Consider the following 23,096-nt stretch of genomic DNA (forward strand, 5'->3'; position numbering starts at 1 on the left):
ATGAATATCCTGCTGTTCCATCGATTTACTTTCTTCCTAAAGTTCACAAGAGCATGACGAAACCACCAGGTAGGCCCATTATATCGGGCATAGGCAGTCTCATGGAGAACACCTCCAAGTATGTCGATTTTTTCTTACACGAATGGGTGCTCAACCTTCCATCTTATGTTAGAGATACCTCTGATTTTTTAAGAAAAATCAATGATATTACTTGGTCGGATGATCTTATTCTAATCACTATGGATGTTACATCCCTTTATACATCTATCGGTCACAAAGATGGCATTAGAGCGATGGAATATTACCTTAATCGCAGACCGGCATGCTTTACCCTTCACAATAAAATGCTAGTAGAAATGGTTAAAGTTTGTTTAGAACATAATTATTTTTGTTTTGACAACACCATTTTCCAGCAAATAAGGGGAGTAGCTATGGGGGCCTGCTTCTCCCCCAGTTATGCCTGCCTCCATATGGGCTGGTGGGAGGAGCAGGTCTTGAAAAGGGAACACGAAAATACTCTGAAGACACATGTCCCTTTATGGCTGAGGTACATTGACGACCTCTTCATTCTATGGAGAGGGTCGGAGGTAAAAGCTAGGGAGTTCATACAAATGTTAAATGACAACCTTTTGAATTTGCAATTTACTGCAAATATGAGTAAAACCTCTGTAGTCTTCCTGGATGTGGAAGTGTATATCAACAACAACATCTTAAGCACTAGACTCCACCGAAAGCCTACAGCTGGTAACTCTGTTCTCCACGCCTCCAGCCATCACCCCCAGCACCTAATCAACACATGGAAATTGACACTCACGCCGGTCCCCGCAGCTGTTCCCTATTTCCAAACCGACTTAAAAAGAAGAGCCCTTTTGAAATGGTTTGTCTGTCCCCTGTCGCCGATGAGAGAGGACGCCGACCCTGCGACCTGCCACAGCCCTTCCTCGTATCCAGGTAAGGACCCCATATTGCCCCGCCAAATATTAAATCTGACCACCTCTATGTGTGGCGCTTTCCGGTCCTATTATTTTTTGCCCCCCTGTTATCAGATTGTTATGTCCGGCCTTCCGTGATTGCTAACTGGAAACTGAAGAGTCCCGGCTTATAGCCCGGTCGCGGTGCGGGACGCCGACCCTGACGGCTGCAGGGTAAAATCGCTGTTCATTTACCCATTCCCCCTCCTCTGCATATGCCTCAAGAGCATTCCAACCAGAGTAACTGACAGCATTATTCTTTCCCGGCAGGGACCCGCTGTTTCTCTCCATTTTCTCCATCTGGCATTTCCGCCCCTGACCTTCTCAGATTGTGCCTAAATGACTACATATGGAATGCTTACTTAATTGGCGTTTGGCTCTCCCCTCAGGTAATTTGCCTCTCCCCCTGACATATATTGGCTCCAGCAGACTCCAGATTCTAATTGGAACTGGACACCTCCTGTCCCCCTTCTTTGTTGGGCCATTTGTAAATTTAAATAATTTCCCCTGCAGGGTGGATGCGCCGTGTGTGAAGGAAACCTGAAAAAGAAAAAGATCTGCCCGCCATCTACCATCTCATAAGGTATATCCCTTCATCCATACACTTGGTGACCTGATCTGGCCGCCTGTCCCATTAGATTTTTAAAAAAACCTCCTATAAACCCCTTATAATTGAAGCCCCTCCCGTAGACCTTATCTAGACTCAAATAGCTCGGGCCGAATCTTTGGTAAACCCATTCAAACCCTCCCTTAACCCCCCACATATATTAAAAAAAAACTCTTTTTCACCCTTAGGATCTGTTTAAACCGGAAGCTCCTTTGACCCTCACCTATATAGACCTGTGAGAAACCCTCATCTGCAGGAACCTTACCTGAGTGTATGAAGTATTTACGATGACCAGGCTCGTCCATGAGAAAAGTGGTAAGATTATCCTTCCCCTGCTAATCCTCTCTGACAGATCTTTATGAGCCTTTAACACCCCCTTATAGGCACATTGAGGTCCCCCCTGTAGATGTCAAGACCTATCCCTACGATTCCCAGGCACGTATGCGAAACCCCCCGCTATAGGTGTCCTTACCTTTTTGTAAATACCTTGAATCCTTAGTAATTGTGTGCTCAGAATGCCTGCATGGTTGTTTCTGCTGGTCCTGGGCTTATCCTTAGTAGCCCGCTGTGTCCCTCCCATTGAGGAGGTATAGTAAGAATTCTTACGCCTTGAGTGACTACGCCTTCGGAGCCTTGATATACATTTCCAATGAATTTATCATTCTAAATCACTTTGCAATATATATATATATATGCCTCATGAAAATATATTTTTAGCTCATCAAAACTTGTTTAATCCATTCGTATTTGCTTGTAGTATAAAATGTATTTAATTATGTGATTCACACATAACAGACCTCTTTTTTATTCACAGTGTGTATGTCCCCCTCCCCGGTCTTCAATGCCCTGATGAAGATGAGCCTAAACTGGCCTTGCATTGAAACGCGCGTTGGCGTGATCTACATGGATGGCCTTTAGTGTAGTATCACTACCTACTGCACCTCATCTTTAACTGCCTCCATGTTGTTGTTTTGTTTCTACCCTAGCAACCATTGGTTGTTATGTATACTTGTAGGTGTATGTTTGCACTATTTCTATAGTGAGTGAGATTGAGATGTGTATGTCTGCTTAGTGAATGAGTGTGTGGGACGTTCATAAACTCTTTTCCCTGTATGAATTTTTAATGATGACACCTATTTAGCCCTAAGAGAAAAATATTTTTTTCCTGTGTTAGTATATATGCTTTAGAAAGTTTTCTTATGGACTCTACTTATGAATTGGCATTTTAAAAAAAATAAAAACTTTTCTATTTTCTCAACCAATTGTGCTGAATGAGTTTTGATATATCATTGGCTCTGAAGCGTTAATCTATGTCACCCCCTCTTTCTTCCTTTGGATCTCGTTGATGGGACCATATAAGTATACCCTGGCAGGGTAGTTCTCGCTTTCTATTATACAATACTTACCTTTACACACATACATTGATGTATCGAGGTAGGTAAAAATGTGGCCATCCTTTTTGCATGACAATATTTAAAACTTGATGGATCAATATTCTGAGTAATATCAAATAAGATAATGCTAATGATGCTAAACAAAACAGCATAATGTTAAAACGAGAAGCATGAACCTTTATTTCAAACACCTGAAGGCAATTAATCAAAGTATTAAAGAAAAAGGGCTGGACTGAGATTAAAGAGATGATATTAAAAGTAGCATTAATACATAATCCATGGCCAAATGTATGCATATGAAGAAAAAAAATGTATCACTTTAGCTAAAAATGCTGTGATTGTTCTTATTATGAGCAATTCTAGTGATATAATCATATGGCTTTTATGGCTTATATCCGAGAACATTCAGGAACATGGCAACTAGTCCAACAGGAATACTCTATTTCATGACTTTTGGCATTGGCCATGAAACATCCGAATCCCTTTTAATAAAACGCTAAGAAGATGCAATCCTTTTTATTTGTAGAGATGGTATATCGGATACCCATTTTCCAATTTTGTTCTCATTTTAAATGTTTTGGGGCCAATTTTCAAAGACAGTTAGTAAGCAATGGCTCCCTTATGTACACAAGAAATGCCTTTATGAATAGGTACCTTAGTGTACTCTGCATCTGTTTTAAACTTGGCAAATGTTTTGCCCCTACCAACTTAAAATTAATAAAGTAATGGCATTGATTAGTGACAATGTTTGAATGTTCAGGAGTAGTCTAATATGAATAGATTTGAGCAGGAACTAAAGCTATACATAGAATAAACACATCAGATGAGAATGTGCAAGTCATTTTCTAAAATCCTTTTGTCCTCTGGATGTGTGACCACCAGTTCATACCAGATATATTATGCTGTAGAATGTGATTACACCCAAAAACGTTTGTTACATGTATCCTCCATAGATACAATTAACTTATGCGCTCGTTTAAATCCTCACATAGCTATGAATCATATAAATGACAATCACAGACATCCTCTCTGCAACATTTAATAGGATAAAATAATGCAGATTCTAGAAAAATTATGCTAATGATTTTAACCCTGATGAAGACTAGCACTGTGTATTGTTATATTTATAACACTGCTCATTATATCCTATGATTTTGGTTAGATTATACATGAACAATTACTTAATTATATACTTACTGAGTTAGCTAATGTGAATCATTAAGTGTGAATCATCAATGTGGTAAGTCAGCAATGTAAGCGAAACGGTTTTGTGGATAATATTCTGCAAGTTTTACATAGCCTCTTCCAGGAAAAACTATTTTGTAAATCACATAATTTTCAATATTTCAGGAGTATATATTATACCTGCTGTGTGCCTATCACTCCAAATGTCATTGAAGGGGCACAGCTTGTCCCCGGCTAACAAACAGAAAATCAGACAAATGTCATTGTGTTATATGGAATGCAAAATGTTGATAGAAATCTCCAAGCTGACAAAAAAATAATTTAATCTAAAGAGCCGTTATTAGCAGATTATTTTGCCCATGTAGGTTAATCTTAGGTATGCAAAACATTTCTGAACATCTAAAGAAATATAAATGTTTAACAAAACAATATGTTTATAAAAGTCCGCAAATGCTTCAAAACAGACACCCCAAAGTACGATGGCTAGACAGTGTTAGACCAGGTCAATCAATCTGGATTTGTATATTGTGGCTAATCACCTGTGAGGGTATCTAGGTGCTGAGGTACTGAAAGTGCTACTGCAGGGGGCTCAGTTGAATAGCTAGGTCTTGAGTCCTGTTCGGGATTCCAGGAGAGAGGACAGGTAAAGTCCATGGAAGAAGTTGAAGGTCGTTCCAAGAATGCCACAGCGAGGTAGGAGAAGGAGTATCCTCCCCTGTCGCAGAGGGTGTGGGCACGGCAGAGGGAGGTGTGGCACAAGTGTCTGGGGTAAGGTGGAAATTCAGTTAGTGGTTCATGTACGCTGGTCCCTGATTGTGGAGGGCTTTGAAGGTGTGGATCAGCACCTTGAACTGGCATCTCTTTTGATTGGGGAGCCAGTGGAGCTTCTTGATGTTGGGGGGATGATGCTGGTCTGTTTAGGGAGATCGAGTATGAGTCTGGATACTCAGTTCTGTATTGTTTGCAGTCTCTTGAGGAGGTGCAAGGTGATTCCTACATAGAATGCAATGACAGTCCGGTTGGCTGGTGACCAGGGCTAGTGTGATGGTGCCTCTGGTGTTGATGGGGAGCCACTTTATAATCTTGCAGAGCATGCAAAAGGTGAGGAGGCAGGCAGCTGAAACTACGTTGATATGCATTTTCATGGTGAGGTTACTGTCATGGAATGATGCCATCGTTGCGGTCATGGTTGGTCGATCTTGATGAGGGTCCTAGTTCAAGAGGCCATCAGCCATCGGTCCACTGGAAGGCATTGTTCCGGAAGATCAACACTCTGTCTTCTCTGTGCTGAGTTGTAGGCAGTTGTCTCTCATCCAGTCAGTGACGCTCATCATGCACCTGCGGAAGCTGGTCAGCACAGCAAAGGTGTCAGGATGAGGTGGGTATCATCGGCGAAGGATAAGGCGTTTATTCCGTGCTATCTGATGATGCTGGCCAAGGGTGTCATATAGGTGTTGAATAGGGTAGGGCTGAGGGATGAACCTTGAAGGATGGTGCACATGGTGTTCTTGGGTTTTGAGGTGAAGAGAGGAAGGTGGATTCTCTGGGTATTTACGGTAAGGAAGTAGGCAATCCCCTCGAGGGTGTCTCCTTAGATTCCAATGTTCTGAAGCATTTTGATCAGGGTATGGTGTGATACTGTGTCAAATTTTGGTCCCTACAACTGGAAAAAACAGCAACCGCTACTTTAAATCATGAGGGGATATATCAATTGTCATAGAGTGCCAATTAGATTTGATGAGCAAGCCTCCCCCATTAGTTGTGGCATGCATCAACATCTGCAACCTCATTCCACCCTGGAAAGATTGTAGTGTGAGGGAGTTCTTGATAAAACGGACTGAACAAAATGGGTGATACCTTTAATAAAGAGTACCTTAGAGCTAAAGCATACAAAACAGAACATGGTGAAGTGGTATAAAGACCTAACCATCAGTATTACACCAACATATTTCTGCGGTCAAGGGCACACTTCAAGCCAAAAAAGGGGATCCCTATCTTCTTCTAACACTAAGTCAGTGTTAAGTGCAGAGTTGTCAGAATATGAATCCTACCTTGACAATACCAGAAATCATGGTTCCCTGACTCTAGGGAACTAATACGTCATTGGCTGGGTGGAGGCGGTATCGTCTGTAGTCATATATTTGTCAGGAAGTATACCAGCAGGCAAACCTGATAACCTTCGGTACTCAGTCGCTCATTGATTTTTGTGTTTATCTTGTCCTCTTAACATCAAAAAGTTACTTTCACGTCTTACCATTTTTTTCAAAAGATATTTAGTTTGATAACCTTTGATGTACCATTAACTCTGGGGCAAATTATCCATCTTGCTGGCTTGACAAAGAGACAATAATGATAGTAATCTACAAAAAACATATTTTTTAATTAAAAAAGTAGTGATTCACAAAAATAAAATGTGGACTGAGAATGTTTACTGCAACTGTTCTCATTCCTTCATCTGCTTTGAATCCTGAATGGCCAGATCACATTACAATATTACCAACTCTAATTATGAGATCTATACAGGTTAGCCAACCCAGCAGCTAGAAGTAGCAAAATAATAATTCCAGCTTGTTCATTGCCAGATATTATTAACTCAAAAAAACAACCAATGCTGGCTTATCATGTTACCTTTATGCGAGCCTGTTATGGGAATAGAGTGTACCTCACTGCACATATTTCCTGTACACATTAGGAACACAGGTGAGTGCATCAAGTATAGCCTCCGCTTGGTGTGCTGGAGAGAGTATTTTTGAGTTCAGGCCAAGCAGCAAAACTTCACAATTCAATGTACGATGTGCCTGAGGCTATTGGCTATAGTTACTTAGTACTGTTGTGTGGGTCAGGCAGAAGTCCAAGAAGCAGGAGGACAGCCCATAACAATTCTGTGACAGGCAACAAGAAGCAGGAAAGGAGGAGGGAGTCATGATCTACCTTTCCACCTCAAGCCTGAAAGGTGACAGCAATAGCCCCAGCAGGATATGCGGCTACCTATGCATGGCACTGGAGCCTGGATTTGGCTCTAAATTTGGTGCCTCAATGTTGCGTCTGTATCCCTCTAGCATGTAGGTGAGAAAAAGGAGGCTCAGCCAGAAGTTTCAAGCAAACATGTTTGAGAGAGATATGTAATTTTCTGGTACTACAATTGCTCTGCTATTCACCTTTGGTTCTACATTATCACATAGCTACTTGTCTATCTTTGTAATCTTGTGAGAAAACCAACAACTCACACCACAGTGTGAAAACAACATGTTGTCAAAGTCTCTGCTTTCATGCTGATTTTTCCTAGTTCTGTCTGGTTTAAAATGAAATGCATTTTAAACTCAGCTGTGCCTTGAGCACTGAACTTAAGGTAAATCATACGAGAACGGTGACATAATACTTACACATTAAAGGGAATTTAGAGCAGCAGTCGTAAAGATGCTACCTGAAGCCAAAAAAGGGAGAGGAACAGTGGAATGAAGGGCACCATATCCAGATGTATCAATCTTAGGAATACCGATTGCCTAATTGCGATTCTCTCCAAACGGCAATTCGGAAATTAGTATTCCTTATGTATGAAGCTCTTCTGAGTTTCATAAGCGATTCCTAGTGGGTCGCAAAAAGGACATACCTCATATATTTGCAGGGTTCTTCACTAGTCTGACACTGTTTGCCGTGTATGTAACACATCTTACAGTTCTGACTTAATCATTTGTTTTCTCAGTTACATCCTATGCTGATGATACTCAGATAGTAGTCTCTTTCTCAGATATCCTTGACAGCACTAGTACTTATTTTCACAATTGTATGCTAGCAATCAGTGACTGGATGGACAAGAACTGTCTAACGTTAAGGGAAGATGAAGGTTCTTCTCTTCTGTAAGTAGAATGGCTTTTGGTCATCTTCCTGCTGGCCACAACAATTAGGAACCCTTCCATCGCAGCCAGGAAGGTAAAAAACGAGGGTGTCCTAATGGACAATAAGCTTATCTTTGGGGATCAAGTGAAGGCCACTATCTCTGCCTTCTACACACTAAATATAGTTAAGAAAATCATCCCTTATATTCTGCTGGCCTTGCAAAGAACAGTTGTGACAGCCATAGTTTTGTCAATTATAGATTACTGCAATGGACTAAATCTTAATATGCAATAGAAGTATGTAAACAAGCTCCAATCCTTTGAAAAATCAGTGGCAATGCTGCTGCTGGGAATTCTTACATTTAATTCAGCAAAACCTGCCTTACAGAAATTTCATTGGCTTCTGATTCTGATTAAACAAAGAGTTAGCTCTAAAGCCTTGTGAATCACTTACAAGGCATAGCCTGATGTAGGCTCGAAATTTCTCAAAGACAGCTTTAAGTGGTATTACCCAGACAGGCGTTTACGATCTAGAGCTGGCAAGAACATTGTTGTTCCTAAATTCAATCTCCTCTTTGGGCGGAAGGAGATTTTGGTAGGTGACTCGAAACTTTGAAACTGCCGCCCCCTGCAGATTAAGTCCATGGCCGATCTTCTGTCTTTTAGAAAGTCTCTTAAAACTTGGCCTTTTAACAATTAGTTGGCCCTCATATCACTGTATCAATGGCAGCACCTAGACACCTCTAGTTAATTATGTAGTTTAGAAATGTATTTAACATAACATAACATATTAAACACGCCATAAACACGCCCCGTTCAAATACTGAATCGCAAACACAAATTGCCATTCAGTAATGTGTTACCGAAACACAGTTTGTACTTTGTACATATGTAAAAAGCATTTTTGCAGTCGGAAACGGCCTGATGAGCAGTTGCCGACCTCACAAATGCTTCGTACATGTGGACTCAACTCCATATACAACCTTCAGGGCATTTATTATGAGTAAGTCATAGTTTTCAAAGGATCAAAATCCTGTGTGTGCACGTTGTGTGGAATTTACCACTCCCTTTAATTACGCGGTGCGATCAAGTCATTACCATTTGGTGAATTTCATTAGGTTAAGCCTGCCAGAATTTACAAGGAGAAATGTGTATGGTAAGCATCAAAACCTGGGTTTTGTGGAGGGGACAGATTTAAATACAGTAAAGATGTAAAATCATTACAAACTTACCCTTTTCATAGTAAAAGGCAAGATAGAAAGCCTAGAGTATATTTGAGGAAAGGCCCTTAAACGTCAACCAGCCAGCCATTTTAGTCACTGCTAGGGAAAGCTAATAATATATAAATCAGGGATGGTCAAAAGAATATCGTCACGGTCCTGATCAGGCCCCAAAATATGCAGATGGTTCAGGGAAGGCAAATATTTACATGATCAAATTAAAATACTGAATAGCGGGTAGATGCGGACAGGGACGCCTTCTCCATTTTCTGACATTTATAGAATTTATTTTGAATAATTCCCTAGAGAAAGAGGCAGCAGGCTCGGACTGGCCGTTGCGGGCACCGGGCAATCCCCCGGTGCGCCGCAAGGGTGGGGGCCGGTTTTGGGCACCTGTGGGGCCGTTTTGTTACAGGGCTGTTTTTGCATCATAGCTGCAAAATAGGCGCTGTAAAAAAATCGGCCGAAAGAGCTGGTCGCACCCCCAACGCCCCCCACGGGGTGGGGGGAGGGGGGCCGGCCGAGCACTTTGCCAGGACCGGTTTTCGTTCCCAGTCCGGCCCTAAGAAGAAGTACTGTCATTCCACAAGCCCCGTGCATAAATCCTTCCCACAAAGCTGAACCTACTCTGAGATTGGAGTTAGCACTCACCAAAACACAGGAGGCTGAGAAGGAATCTTGTGAAACTAACTTCTTGGTGGCAAACCCTTTGATTTACAAAATCACAGTGTTTGCAAGCACAACATATGTTTACAATGCAGACAAATCCCATTTTTTGTGATTTGGCAATGAGGAGGGGTACGAAAAGAGCGCCCCCTTTCTTTTGTGATAGGGTTTCAAATAAATTAATCATTTGTGGCCACACTTCATGTCAACTGTTCCTTTAAGAATAGCGAACGCAGGGATGTGGTCTGATGTTCCTTGCAGGGCACCCACCTGTATTCATAGCTAATCACATCGGGTTAGAAAACAACCTGCATAATAATTATATATTAGACACATTATTCCGAGTCCCTCGACGACTGCATATTTTGTGACATTACCAATTAAATAAAAACATGTATTAAATTGTGTATACAATTTGTACCCAATATTTGCGACCTCCCTCTTTTCATTTAAGACCTTTTGTCCTTAGAATCGTTTAGCAAAACTAATCATCATTTTGCTTAAAAGGCAACTTCTTATAGTCTCTAATATCGGTAACATTTTACTTGAAAAGTATATATATATATTTTTTTTTTAATTACAATTTTTATTTGTTTTTTCATTTTACAGAAATAAACAATAAACACCGAGCAATGACATACCATAGTTAAATGTTTGTAGGCAAATGAATGTTTCATATTGTTCTGTACCATTTGAAAATAGCTCCTGTTTATTTCTGGTGAGAAGAAAGCAAGGACGAGTGTTAGAATAAAAATTAAAAAAAGTTAACACAATTCTGAGCTGAGAGGCAGTGGCAGGGTAGCTTTCCTAGATATTCACCAGCTAATTTTATGGGCGCTGTTCTTCCATCAAAGATTGCAATTACTTTCTTGTTGCAATCACAATATCAATTGTTAGCCACATATTTTTGAAGGCAGTCGAAGCTCCATATTAAATAATCAACACTCACAGGACAGAAAAATCTTTGACAAGAGTTGTGTTCTGGGAAAACCTGCAATTATTTATTGAATGATTATCAGAGTTGCATCCATCAAGCTCAGATTTTCCAGAATGCGGTCAGTCTAATGTCCACAAGCAAATGGGTAAATTGTTTTTTTTTTTTTAATAAACATGATCTGGCTCTGCTACAACAGAGGCTGCCGCTGTGCAAATTCAGAATTCTCTGCGCGATACTAGTAGGTGTAAGAGATGCACATAGCTAGTGAAAGGAATACTTTGAACATTGTTTAATAATATCCCTATTAAATTTTGCTGAATTTTGATGCATTTGTTTTTGATTCATTCTATGGGCCATATTTATGGCATATTGACGTAGGGCAGGGTAGCAAGCCAAGTTGCTGCGCTGCCCTATTCCAAAGTGAATGGGCAGGAATGCGCCGTATTTAAGCAATACGGGTTCCTGTCCTTTCTGCTGATTTGCTGGCACCGTTTTGGCAGCCGTGCGTGGTGCAAGGGTGCCTTGATTGCAGGCAGGATTGTATTTGTGCACCAAAACATTTCTAGAATATGTTTTCCTCTATCTAAGTGCTCTGTACAATGCAGCACACATGGAAAGAGGGAAAAATTAGAAGAATGAAGTTATTTCTCCTCTTTACGCCTCACCTTCGGAGGCGTACAGATTTGGCGCTTTCCCAGGTTTACATGTTTTTGTGAATCTGGGGCAGCGTAAAATTCCATAGCTGCTGCGTGGGAAACCCCACTGCAATGCTCACGGAATGCCTCCTGAGACGCAGAGTAAGGTGACGCAGCTATTTGCGCAGCATCGCATTACTTATGATTTATAAGGTTACTCAAAGCCTTGCAGAGTCGCTATGCATGGCTGCATAAATCTTTATGCGATACCTGCATCACGCATGCTCCACTTTATATGGTGTAAAGGTGACGCAAGGCTCTCATAAATAAGCCCCTATCTCTCAACTCTGGTTAACGGAAATCACCATTGTTGGAAAGTGGGTTATTGGTAGGGGCAAATGTAGGACCGCCACTGGCAATAAGGCCCCTAACACATGGTAGGACCCAACATAGGTAGGCCACTAACACAGAGTAGAGCATTGCTCCCCTGGACCATTGTGCCAGCGAGCAGCCTCTCTTTACAATTTTTAACAAGGTTGATTACCACGTTATTAAACTTACACTATGGACTATCTAACCTTTTTTAATACACCACCCATCCACATCTACACTTCCCCCTAGGGCCCTGACACCCATGGCACCATAGGCAGGAACAAAAGATCTCCGCCAAAGAGCCCCTCTATGGGTGCCCATCGGGTATTGCACTGCCGACCCGAGGAGGAGCAAGCCCATATGATGAAGCATGACACCTAGCTTGCTGGGTGTGTGAGTGCTCTAGTTCCAACAGGGAGCATTCCCCTCAGGTGTGCCTTTACCCACTTTTAGTTCATCCCCTTCTCCCTCCTCTAACCTTCCTCCCTGGGGAACTGTGTACCCCTTTTTTGTTTAGTAGGACCCAGCATAGGTCTTGGAAAATCATTCCAATGCTCAACTCTTGGTAACGTGGCTGCAAGCAGACAGGCTTAACTTCAAAAACAGGTATGTAAAGCATTTAAAAACACCATTTCAGTGAATAATTAGGACACAACACATAATAAAAATCCAACACCAATTTATAAAAATAGGAAATATTTCTATCTTTAAAATGACATCGAAATGACAAACATCCAATGTAGAAAACTGGAGATATGAATTTTTAAAGATGTAATCAAATATAGCACTTAGAACATTATAGCACCATATTGTGATACCTGCTCGAGATAGACCGGGGCAAAGTCAAAGTTTCAGGCCGGTCGCCATGGAGCCCTGAGTGGCTACAGCTCCCGGCAGGTCCCGGCTCCAGGTTCTACCTTCACACTTAGAATCTTTTCTGGAGCTTTTACTCTTAAGGCCCCTTGAAGCTCCCAGCCAGTCCAGATTCGGTGAGTGTTCACCGGCTTGACTTGTGATGAGGTCCTGGTGAACTTCCCTGGAGTGGACTTAGAAAATATTTCAAGTTGGCTTCAGCAGGACAATCCAGGCGATGGAAGGCAGGTGGCTTGGCTCTCGCGGTTGCTCCCGGTCGTCTTTTCTATGAGCGGACTTAGAAACTTTTCTAGAGCTTTTTCTCGGGCGTGGGGGGGGGGGTTTTGATGCTCCTCATGTAGCTGGATCCAATGAGGGTTCGCCGGTTTCAGATTTTCTCTAGTCCCGGTCAATCTCTGGAAGTTGGAGCTATGGAGCTGTTAGTGGGACAAACTTGGGTAGCTTGGCCGGCTCGCGGTTGAAGGCAGGCTGGCCAGGTCGAGTCGGTCCCTCTATGGAGAGTTGGTCCAAAGTTCTCCAAACTTCTTGAACTTCTTCCTGAAGTTCCTCAAGGGGTCCCAAAGTGTCTCAAACTTACTCCAGGTTTCTGGAAGCTCCAATATGGTCCTTGAGAGTTGAGGGCTTCAGTTCCCACAATCCACTGGTACAAAACCCTTACAAATCCACTGATGGGTCTCCAAGGTGTAGAATTAGTTGGTGATGTTCCAGTTGAGCTCTTTTAACCTGTAGCTTTCAGGGAGTCCACTCTTTAGTTCTTTTCCAGAAAGATAAAAAACAGGGCTGTAGTTTCAGAGGGTGCAGTCTTCAGAGGTCAGGCCTTGGAGTTCCTTGCACATCAAAACCTTCTCAGCAGGGCACTTCTTGCTTCATTCAGTTTCAAGCAGCAGATCTGGAGGTCTCTGCCCCTCTCAGATACTTATTCAAAATTGTTTGGGTCAAGCAGCAGGTCACTCCTGACCAATGAGAGCAGGGCAACTCCTCAAAGCGATGTTATGTTATATTTAATATGTAGAGCACACGTACACAATGACCACATCCTGCAGAGTGCAACTTTATTTTGTTCCGTGAGTGCATCAAATCTTTCAAATCAATGATGGCTGATTTTCCAGCAGAGAGTCAAGACCTGGCTAAACACACCCCCAGGTTTGGCTTATTTCCCTAGACTCTCCCACTACCATCTGCACATACTTTCCTGAAGCCTAGTCCTGACTCTGGGTCAAAAGTGTAAAAGCGTAACTGACACCCAGTTTACGAGCATGGTTTACGACTCCACCACCTGGCCTGGCTTTCCCATGAACCAGCACATTGCCCTCCCAGCATATCTGGTAAACCCAGGGGCTCTTTTTCACCTCTTCGAAGCAGCCTGGCTAATCCACTTAACTCTGACCAATCAGGGCAGACCACTGGAAGGCTGAATTTGGACTTACAAACAAGAAAGTCATATAACTTCTTGTATGTACACTTTAGGAGAAATTCAACTATAGGATATTGTTGGACTTACTACTACCATTCTGGGAAGTCTTTGAATGGTCAGTTTAGTCCTCTCCTATCAGTATTTAATCATCAATAACTTCCTACCATGTTAACCTATGTAACAAGGGATTTGCAGTGTAAAAAATGACCTGGTCATTTTTCCAGGACCAGGACTTACAAAAGCATATTTTATAAGTGCGTGCCTTATATCTACAGGAACCCCACCCCATGTGCAACTAAGGGAGACTCAAGGGGTTACGAATCTGTAGAAAGATTGCAGATTCTGCTTTTACTGTGCTCCTAGCATCAAAGTAGAATTTGAGCAGCACTTTACCACAATGTGGGGAGTGAAATGTGAAATTTCACTCTACCCAGGCATATAAAAACTCATTTTATAAGGGTGTACCTTATAGATAACTGACCCCCACCCCTGCGATACCTAGGGGAGACCCTGGGGGTCCCTAATATGCCAAAATATTGTAGGCTTTCCATTTTTAAGTGCCGCTACCACCAAAGTGGGTGACTAATCTCCACACAACTGAAAGTTCACAAACTCAGGAATTAGGAATTCTCATGGGCAAACTGTGAATCGCTCAATATTTATAATTCTCTACTTTTAATGTGATATCGACAACACAATCTGAACACATGCATATTTGTGATGTACCAATGTGATATTTTCATAATGCCTGCAATTTTGATTGTAATTTTTATATTGGAACTTGTTATCGTTATTTTACAATAGGCAACAAGCCATTTAACGTTTTTGAACATGTTCTTTCGAAATGCATTTCAGAGGATAGTCAGTAATGCACATTGTGAATTTTATGCAATTCGTATGCAACTTTGCTTTATTACCACCACATTTTATGAAATTCGTATGCAACTTTGCTTTAATCTTGTAGGATCTATTTATTTTAAATAGCAAAGCTCCCTATTGACAGTTAATCCTTCATCGAGTGGTATTCCTGCAGATTTTCAGCGTGTACAGCATACTTTTAATGAACCGTGGGATGTACCACTAGAAGTTTACAGTGTATGATCACAACTGGCACTTTATAACTGTTTCAAGGCACATCCAATACTAAACTAGACATTACAATACGACATTAGAACAACCATAACTGTCGATATAGACCCTACTGGGATTTTCCAATGTATTTAAAAGAAAGCTCTGTAAGACGGTTCCGCTACATACCATTGTTAGATTCAAACGATTTTGGCCTTTTTGTTACACCCGCAATTAGGCTCTTTCTTGTACAGACATTTATCGCAAATGCAATTATAATTTTAATGGCACTGCATGTCACGAACTGCACTTGAGATGACAGTTAGTGTTATGGTTGGCTCCGTTCTTTTCGTTCTCTCTTTCTACCTACCTAGGGTTTATCCCTTCATTTGCTTCACTATTCCGACATTCATTTCTCTCCTTCCAGTACCATGGGGGCTAGAGACACAATTTTCATTCACGCTTCTATTTTCTCCGGCATTCACTCTACATCGTGTTTCCTAACACGAGGGGCAGGGCCTTCAGTTCAGGGGGAGGAGTTACAGTCCGTACCAGTTTGGGCAGCGTTACGCTCTAGTGGTCCATATACGGGTTCTAAGCACCGACCACTTTAAATTTCCTTCCGGGTCGGGGTCATGTGTCCTTATCCAGAACACGGGATCCCGCACGGCATCGAGGCAGTCCGCGTATAACCGGAAGAATACACTCCGGTAAGTTCGGCCCTAGGCCTTCGGCAAACTGTATGCCATGGTCCACATGATTTGAATCTAAGATATTACTGTTACAGAGCAATCTCACAATTGCTCTCTCTGTATTTTATTTTCTTAATCCAGGGTACCCATCGAAGGGAGTAAACCCGCTCCTTCATTACCTATAGCGGCTAGCGGATTCACCTTTCTCTAGGTAAATTTCACTCCTCCTCCCTTTCCTCTCCTTTTTTGGAACAGTCCTAGTCTGTTTCAAAATAAATCGGTCACTTGCCATGGACTGATCGTGAAAGCCCCTTCTTATTTGAATTTCCCTTATCTGCACTGTTTTTCCCTTTGACTCCACAGCTTTATTGAGCTTCATTCTCCCGATGCCAATTATCGATAATTATTTCAACACTGAATTGGATTGAACCAGCAAATACTCGCACTCGAGTTTTTGACCGGGTGAGATTTCTGGATGATTAGCTGTCGGAACTTTGTATTAGGTTATGCACTCTCAACATGAGGCAATGCCACTTACTCTCCCCTTCTGTTATTCTCCCCATCATGTGGGTTTCTTTTGATAGAACCTGAAGTAGTCCACCTTGACTCACGCACTTCACATGGTCTAGAGCCCAGCCGGGTTGGAAGTATCACCGGCTAAGCGGTGAGCACATATAGGATTCTCTTTCAACCTGCCGTTTTTTCTTGACAGTGACTTTTGTCCTTCAAATTACGTATTGTTCTATAAATACATAGCCTAAATCTTGTTTTCTTGTTCTTTCCCTTCTCTTCTTTTTCGTGTATAGACCTTTCTTCTTTTCGTTTGAACCTCACAGGTATGGTCCGTAATTCTCAAACTTACAGCAAGTGGTGTGTTCACTTAACCGTAGCAGCATGATAGAAAGTCACTTATTTCTGATACTCGCTCAAAGACATTCAGCGGCAATTGACCACACTAGTCCCTTGGGGGATTTTTAACTTACTAAATGTATGTCTAACGGACGCAATCTTCACTATTATAGTCTCAATTTCCCAAGAGGAGCACCTCCTTTTCTGTCATTTTCACCCACATTATCACCGCACAGGTGGTTATCTTTGGTTTCCACTGCGATCGGTTTATGAAATAAATGTTGATCCTAGTAAGTATTCACCTCCACTGAGTCACTACATATAACCAATGGTGTGATCTATATATAAAAAAAGTCTGATTGTATACAATACTCCATAGTATTTTGTTTGTATCTTCCCCAGCCCTGAGGAGTCGCATTGTTATGCGACGAAACACGTGTCGGCTGGCTGCAAAAGATATTAAAGACTTTCTTTAAGATATTTTTAAGATATTGTGTTTTATCTGACAGCTGTACATGTATAATGTTTTGAAAAATGTGTCCACTGAGACACGCACTAGTGATATAGAGAAGGAATTACTCTCTTGTTGTGTGGAATAGGCATCCTGTTTTTGAGGTCTTAAAGGATGGCTGGGGTGGAGCTGCACACAGCTTCACTTACAATTCAAAGGACTTTGCTTACAACACACACAAAGGAACCTAGCACCAGGCCTGCTTTGCCACTTGTCACCCCAAACAGTTTAAATCCTGGACCAGGGGAAGGGGAAGATCTGACTCGAACCAGTTTGGAGGTAAGTCAGAGAATTCCCCTACACAAAGACTGGCACCAAGTATAAAAAGAGGACTTCCACAACCACTCTTCAAAACACTCCTCGATCTTTGGACATTTCAGAAGAAGGACTGCCCTGCTGCCAGGAGTACTGTCCTACTGTTTGAAGGACTGCCTTGATGTCTACAAAAGGTAATTTGGACATGCTTGATCCCATGTTACCCAGGTTGACTCCAAGGTTAGTTGGATGACCTCCTGTATGAGTTACAGCAACACAACAAGCTTCCAGAGATCTGTTTGAAACTGTTCAGCTGCAACTGGACATGTCTCAACCTGCCTCATCCTTGCTGCTGGCATCTGCTGGAGTGAGTCCTGATCACCAAGACGTGCCCCCCAACCTCAAAGTCCTGGACCCTTGGCTGGCATCAGTGAGAGGTCCTCATAAAAGGAAAGGTGAACATCTTGAGGTTTAGGCCCATAAACTGACCACTTCTCACCGAATACTGCTGCCCATGACAACCACCAACGAAAAGCTCCATGAGACCTGTACTTCTGGCCGATAGTGACCCTTCACAATAACTGGCAACCCAAGACCAGCGACCATCAACGGAAATCTCCAACAAAGACCGGCTCTTCACGCTACAGCACCGACCGTTCACGACACTTGACCTGCTCTTCACATGAAAAGCCTCCACAAGCTTTAATTTTCAGTTTCTCTTGTTCTAACCATTGGATTTTTTTATTTCTGTTATCATTTTATGTAATAAAACATATTCTAATATTCTAAAATGGTTTGGGATATTTCTTGTGTTGTATTTTCACTGTATTACTCTTTGTATGTCGCATATACAATTTACAAATTACGTATACGTTAAGCCTAGTTGCTGTGTGGCAACATATTACAGGTTCAAGCACAGGTTAACCAGTTTTTGTGGTTTACCCTGACGTGCATTGTAAATGTAAATGTAAATGTGTGTGTCTTGTAAAGCGCACTGCTACCCAGAGGCGTCCTGGCACTATAGACCGCTGGGGAACCTGTCCTGGCTTTCCCTGTGAGATGTTCCCTCCCTGGGTATCTCCAAGGTGAAACCAGGCATCCCCGGCGTTTGTGGGGGGCCGTTGCGGAGATGAGGCAAGCTAATGCCCAGAGTTGCCGAGTGTGATCCCTGGTTAGAGTAGGCACCGAGGCGAGAATTATCGAGTCCGCTGACCCTGGTTCACAACCCTGCCGCGACGGGGATTGAACCCTGGTCCCGGGCCGTCCTCTGCTTCCGGGTCTGCCGCCTCTAACCAGTGAGCCACACCACTCCACATTGTGGTTATTGCATGAGTGGGGCTTTTATTCCACTCAACCAATAACCAAAGTTCTTACACATCGCAGACATTTCAGAGATATCCTTTAGTATATCTTGTGTGAAGCAAGTAGAGTATCTTATATTCTTTAATTTATGCAACCCTATGTAATGATTTATTGTTGTAGCTTAATGGTTTAGTAGAGCAAGTAGCTTCATGTCAGCTAATGTTGAGGCCCACTGTCAGTGAGTGAACTAGTCATGCTGAATCTAGTTATTCTTTATGTTGTCGTTCAGGGACACTGGAATGGTTCTATCTGCAATTTCCTAGTTCAATCCCTTCTGTTCTGATTATGGTTGCAGTATATTATTGGTATCACCTTCCATATAAGCCCACTTCACCTACTCTTTCATCCATTATTCCATTGTTGAGGCCCAAAGTGAGTTCCATCCTAATGTTATCTACCTTTTATAAAGTAGTTAAGCCAGATTAGCAGACCTATCCTCCAGTTTTGCAGTCATCATTCATTTATAGGGAACCAACATGTTGACCTCAAAGGAATTAGTGTACTTCCTCACAATTCTGCAGTGCCCATACAATGAGGAGAAAGCCTCCATGGATTGTCATTGTGCAGGAAGGTGTCCCTGTCTCCACAAAAACAATCCTGCGAACATCGCAGACACCACTGCACCATGGTGAAAGGGTGATTACGTTAGCGCTAGGCACCAAATTGTGCTCCGAAGCAGGCAGAAAGGATAGGAATGCAGCTTATCTTGTACTTACAGTGTATTCCTGCCCTTTCTAATTAGCATAGGGCACCACAGCAAAAAGATTTGCTGTGTTGCCCTACGCAAAATTCATTGTAAATAAGGCAGTTTGTTCTTTTACTACTTGGATGTTTCAAAGATGTTTCATAAAGGAATGTAGAAGTTACAAAAAAATAGTATTAGTGTTTTGCTATTTCCAGTACACACAGGTGTTTTTATGAATCAGTTCCAATGTAGGAAAATAATTAATTAGGCACAGATTTAAAAACACTTTACATTAGGGTGGTATCAATTTTTTTTTTACACAAACCTGATAAAAAAGCAAAGTTGTGGATTTTATCCAATGCAAATCACATTTTGTGTTGTATTGCAACAAAAAGAAACTCAAAATTGTGCAATGCATTGCCTTGTGTCATTTTTCTTTAAAGGGCTTCCATGTGTGGTGCATGGGTGTTCCCAGGCTGCCACCCCCGGGATTTGATGCAAATCTCAATCCAGAAAGAATTTTAGATAGGGATTTGTGTCAAAATCCGGTGCCTCCTTGAGGCAGGTGTAACAAGGAGAAATGTTTTCATTTTTCCTTGTGTTTCACTCATTACGTGTGCTGCACTTTACAGCACACATACAAAGAGGGAAGCAGTTTAAAGCATAGTTTTTGTACAAGAAGGGACAACGCTCGCCACAAAAAGTGCGCTTACCACTCCACTGAAGATGAAAATGTAATATTAGCCTAAGAATTTACAATAAACAATCTTAGTTCTAACAATATTTTAACTTTCCTTCATCACCATAGCTCCTGCTTCTGCTTACATACCCTTATCATCAGCACTGCTTTCCGGATGTCGCGGACTCCATCGTACACCAAGCGGGAAGCGTCGATAAATTCGTTCTCTTCGAACGGTTGCGGGATATTGGTACTCAACGCCTCAATGGCAACCTCCACTTGTTCCGCAAAACGAGGCATAACTAAATGGAAAGAAGCATAAAAGACAACATTATTACCTACAATACCTCCTTTTATGCGAAGTCCCTAGGCATAACCACATTGAAAGCCCACAGAAATGGATGTGACATTTTAGAGACACAACAGGAGTAGCTGATATGATGTGTGTGCTCAGATGTACTCTCTGTCATTGTTATTCACACTTCGGGCAGAAATGGAGGCATTTCTTCAAGTCCTGGCTGTGACTGTGCCGAGTGTCTTTGAACGCGCTTTGTTCTATTTTTTATTGAACTGTGAGACTGACACACAAATTATGAAAGTATGTTAAGTTGCCTTTCCGAAGGAAGTATCAGTAGGCAACCTCCTATGTTTACTCTGAACACCTCTGTCATGGAAACAAAGGAGGGGGAGATCAGACAGTATTCCCTTTAATGTAAAATTCAAGAGTAGACACCCAGGGTTTCTTCTCGTACCGTTCCTTGGCGCTGGGAGAGGAGCCAGCGCTTTCATGGTGACAGGCAATAAAAATAAATAAGTGTGCTGATCATGCACTTCGGAAACCTCCTGATGGGTCCTTTGAATAAAAAATAATGATGATACAAGAGAACAGAGGAAAGAACCTGCTTGAGTCCCCGGATTCCCTGTTGTTCCATTCTCACTGAAATGTCTTTGTCTCAGTCTCAAATCTTTGCAAATACAAATACAGAAGAAAGGGAATTAAAAACCAAAGCTTCAAAACTACCAAAACTACCAAAATCCCCGGTCAGGCACCTAGGACCGGTTTCACCAGTTCTGCCACATTCCGACGTCCCATGCGCCTTGAAGGCTTTGTCCTTCTGTTGGGCGCATACATTTGGTGGACATTGCTAGGACTGATCATCACTTCTGGTCAATTTTCCGTCTTCGGGTTCTGGCACTTCACTATTATGTTGCTGATTCAACACTCTATTTGTTCCCAAATCCCAAAGTGCTTAGGGTTTACTCCAGAATGGTGAGTAGTGTTTTACAAGAACCCCAAGTACAGAAGTGGCAAAAAAGTGTACGTTTTCTTTCCCAAACACTTTAAGCTAAAATACATCTCTAGCAAGTACTTAAAGTGCTTGAATATTTGAAGCAGATTACCCCACCCCTGAAGATAAGTACGACTCATCCTGAAATCCTAGCCAAACATACAATTTATTATTTTGACAATGACAAGGCAGAGGAGAGTCGTCCTACATCAGGGCCGTACTGGGAACCAAAACCGGGTTGGGGTTGCGGCCGAGCTGTTTGCCAGGGCCGGTTTTGGGGCGATTTTGTTACAGGTGCCGATTTTGCAGCTATGGCCCTATAACAAAAACGGCCACCAGGGGTCCAAAATCGGTCCCCACCCTGGCGGCCCACTGAGGAAACGCCCAGTGCCCGCTATGGCCAGTCCTGCCCAGTCCTACATGAAAAATAAAATAATAATAACACCATGTTATCATTTTATTTTTCCGGACTGGCTCTATTTTGGTGAAGGGCGGGGCTGGGCTGCCCACAGAGCAGGGGGAAGAGTGGTCTTGGGCACTTCTCCACCCGGCTGTATTGCACTTCCTGTCTGAGCACCGAACCAGGCTGCTCAGCCCAATCCTGAAGCTGCTCTCGTGCTGGTGACAATAGCGTTATGATTGGCTTAGGGGAGTCTGGGAGCCTATGTGCTTCCTGTTTCCTGCGGTGGATGGAGGAGAGGTAAAGGGTGCCAGTTATGTGAATTATTCTTATTTTTCTTTCCTTTTATTCGTGTTTCTAATCACCACCACTACTGCCCCGTAGCAGCCCGTACAGGAACAGATCTAAATTTCTTAAGGTCAAATCCAGACTTCCTGATTAGTGTGTGATCACACCCTTCTTGTACAAAAAAAAACGAGGCCAAAGGCAAGTGAGGTGGTAGTAAATCTAGAGCTCTTGCTTATAGCATCTGGTTTAATTCCTGCCATAATACAATAAGTACCCTACCATATACTAAGCTGGCATTTCTTGTCAATCTCCTTCAGTCTACCTCAATAACGATGGTGTAAGTAGCTCACCTAAGTGAGTGGGAAATGTGAAAATAAAATTGGTACTGATAATTGATTGCTTGATGTGTGTCATTTGCCTTCTTTAAAAAAAAATACTTTTTGATCCCATTTGGAAAGATGTCTTAGAGCATCCTAAATATTTTAACTGGTTAGTGTGTTCCATTTCTTTTTAAAAATATATTGTTATTGAGGTTTTCAAATGAAAACAGGGTGTATGAACAGAAAAGAGAAAGGAAAAAGGCCTAACAAAACCAATCATCGATTTGGACAAGAATTGACAGGACCAAGAGTGTGACTCATCATTGTGAGTCATATTCTTTAAACAAATTATACTTTTAAAGTACAATACGAGATTCATGTCATGAAAATGATCTCACCAAGTCCCCAAAATGTTTTTGTGTTTGTTAGGATCGCCACTCGACAGATGTATGGATTCCTCCAGTTTTACAGATCTACAAATTAAATTAGAGTTAACAACTTATTTGTCAGGTATATTTCCCTTGTAATGTCTCCTGTGTCAGAAGTTGTTTTAGGGATTAAAATGGCAACAGGACTTGTTGCCACCTA

At 42.0% G+C, this 23,096-nt stretch overlaps 1 protein-coding gene across 2 annotated transcripts in view; it reads right to left on the reverse strand.

Moving 5' to 3' along the window:
* The window catches only part of CTNNA2 (catenin alpha 2), a 1,094,935-nt gene that overhangs the window by 380,368 nt on the left and 691,471 nt on the right, over window positions 1–23,096 (reverse strand). For both annotated transcript variants that reach the window (XM_086964426.1, XM_086964427.1), the window contains exon 6: window positions 20,362–20,513. In XM_086964426.1, coding sequence (XP_086820552.1) covers window positions 20,362–20,513 — 152 coding nt within the window. The remainder of the gene's footprint in view (window positions 1–20,361; window positions 20,514–23,096) is intronic.

This window comes from Lissotriton vulgaris, chromosome 3_2 (assembly GCF_964263255.1).
Source record: "Lissotriton vulgaris chromosome 3_2, aLisVul1.2, whole genome shotgun sequence".
NCBI classification, from domain to species: domain Eukaryota; kingdom Metazoa; phylum Chordata; class Amphibia; order Caudata; family Salamandridae; genus Lissotriton; species Lissotriton vulgaris.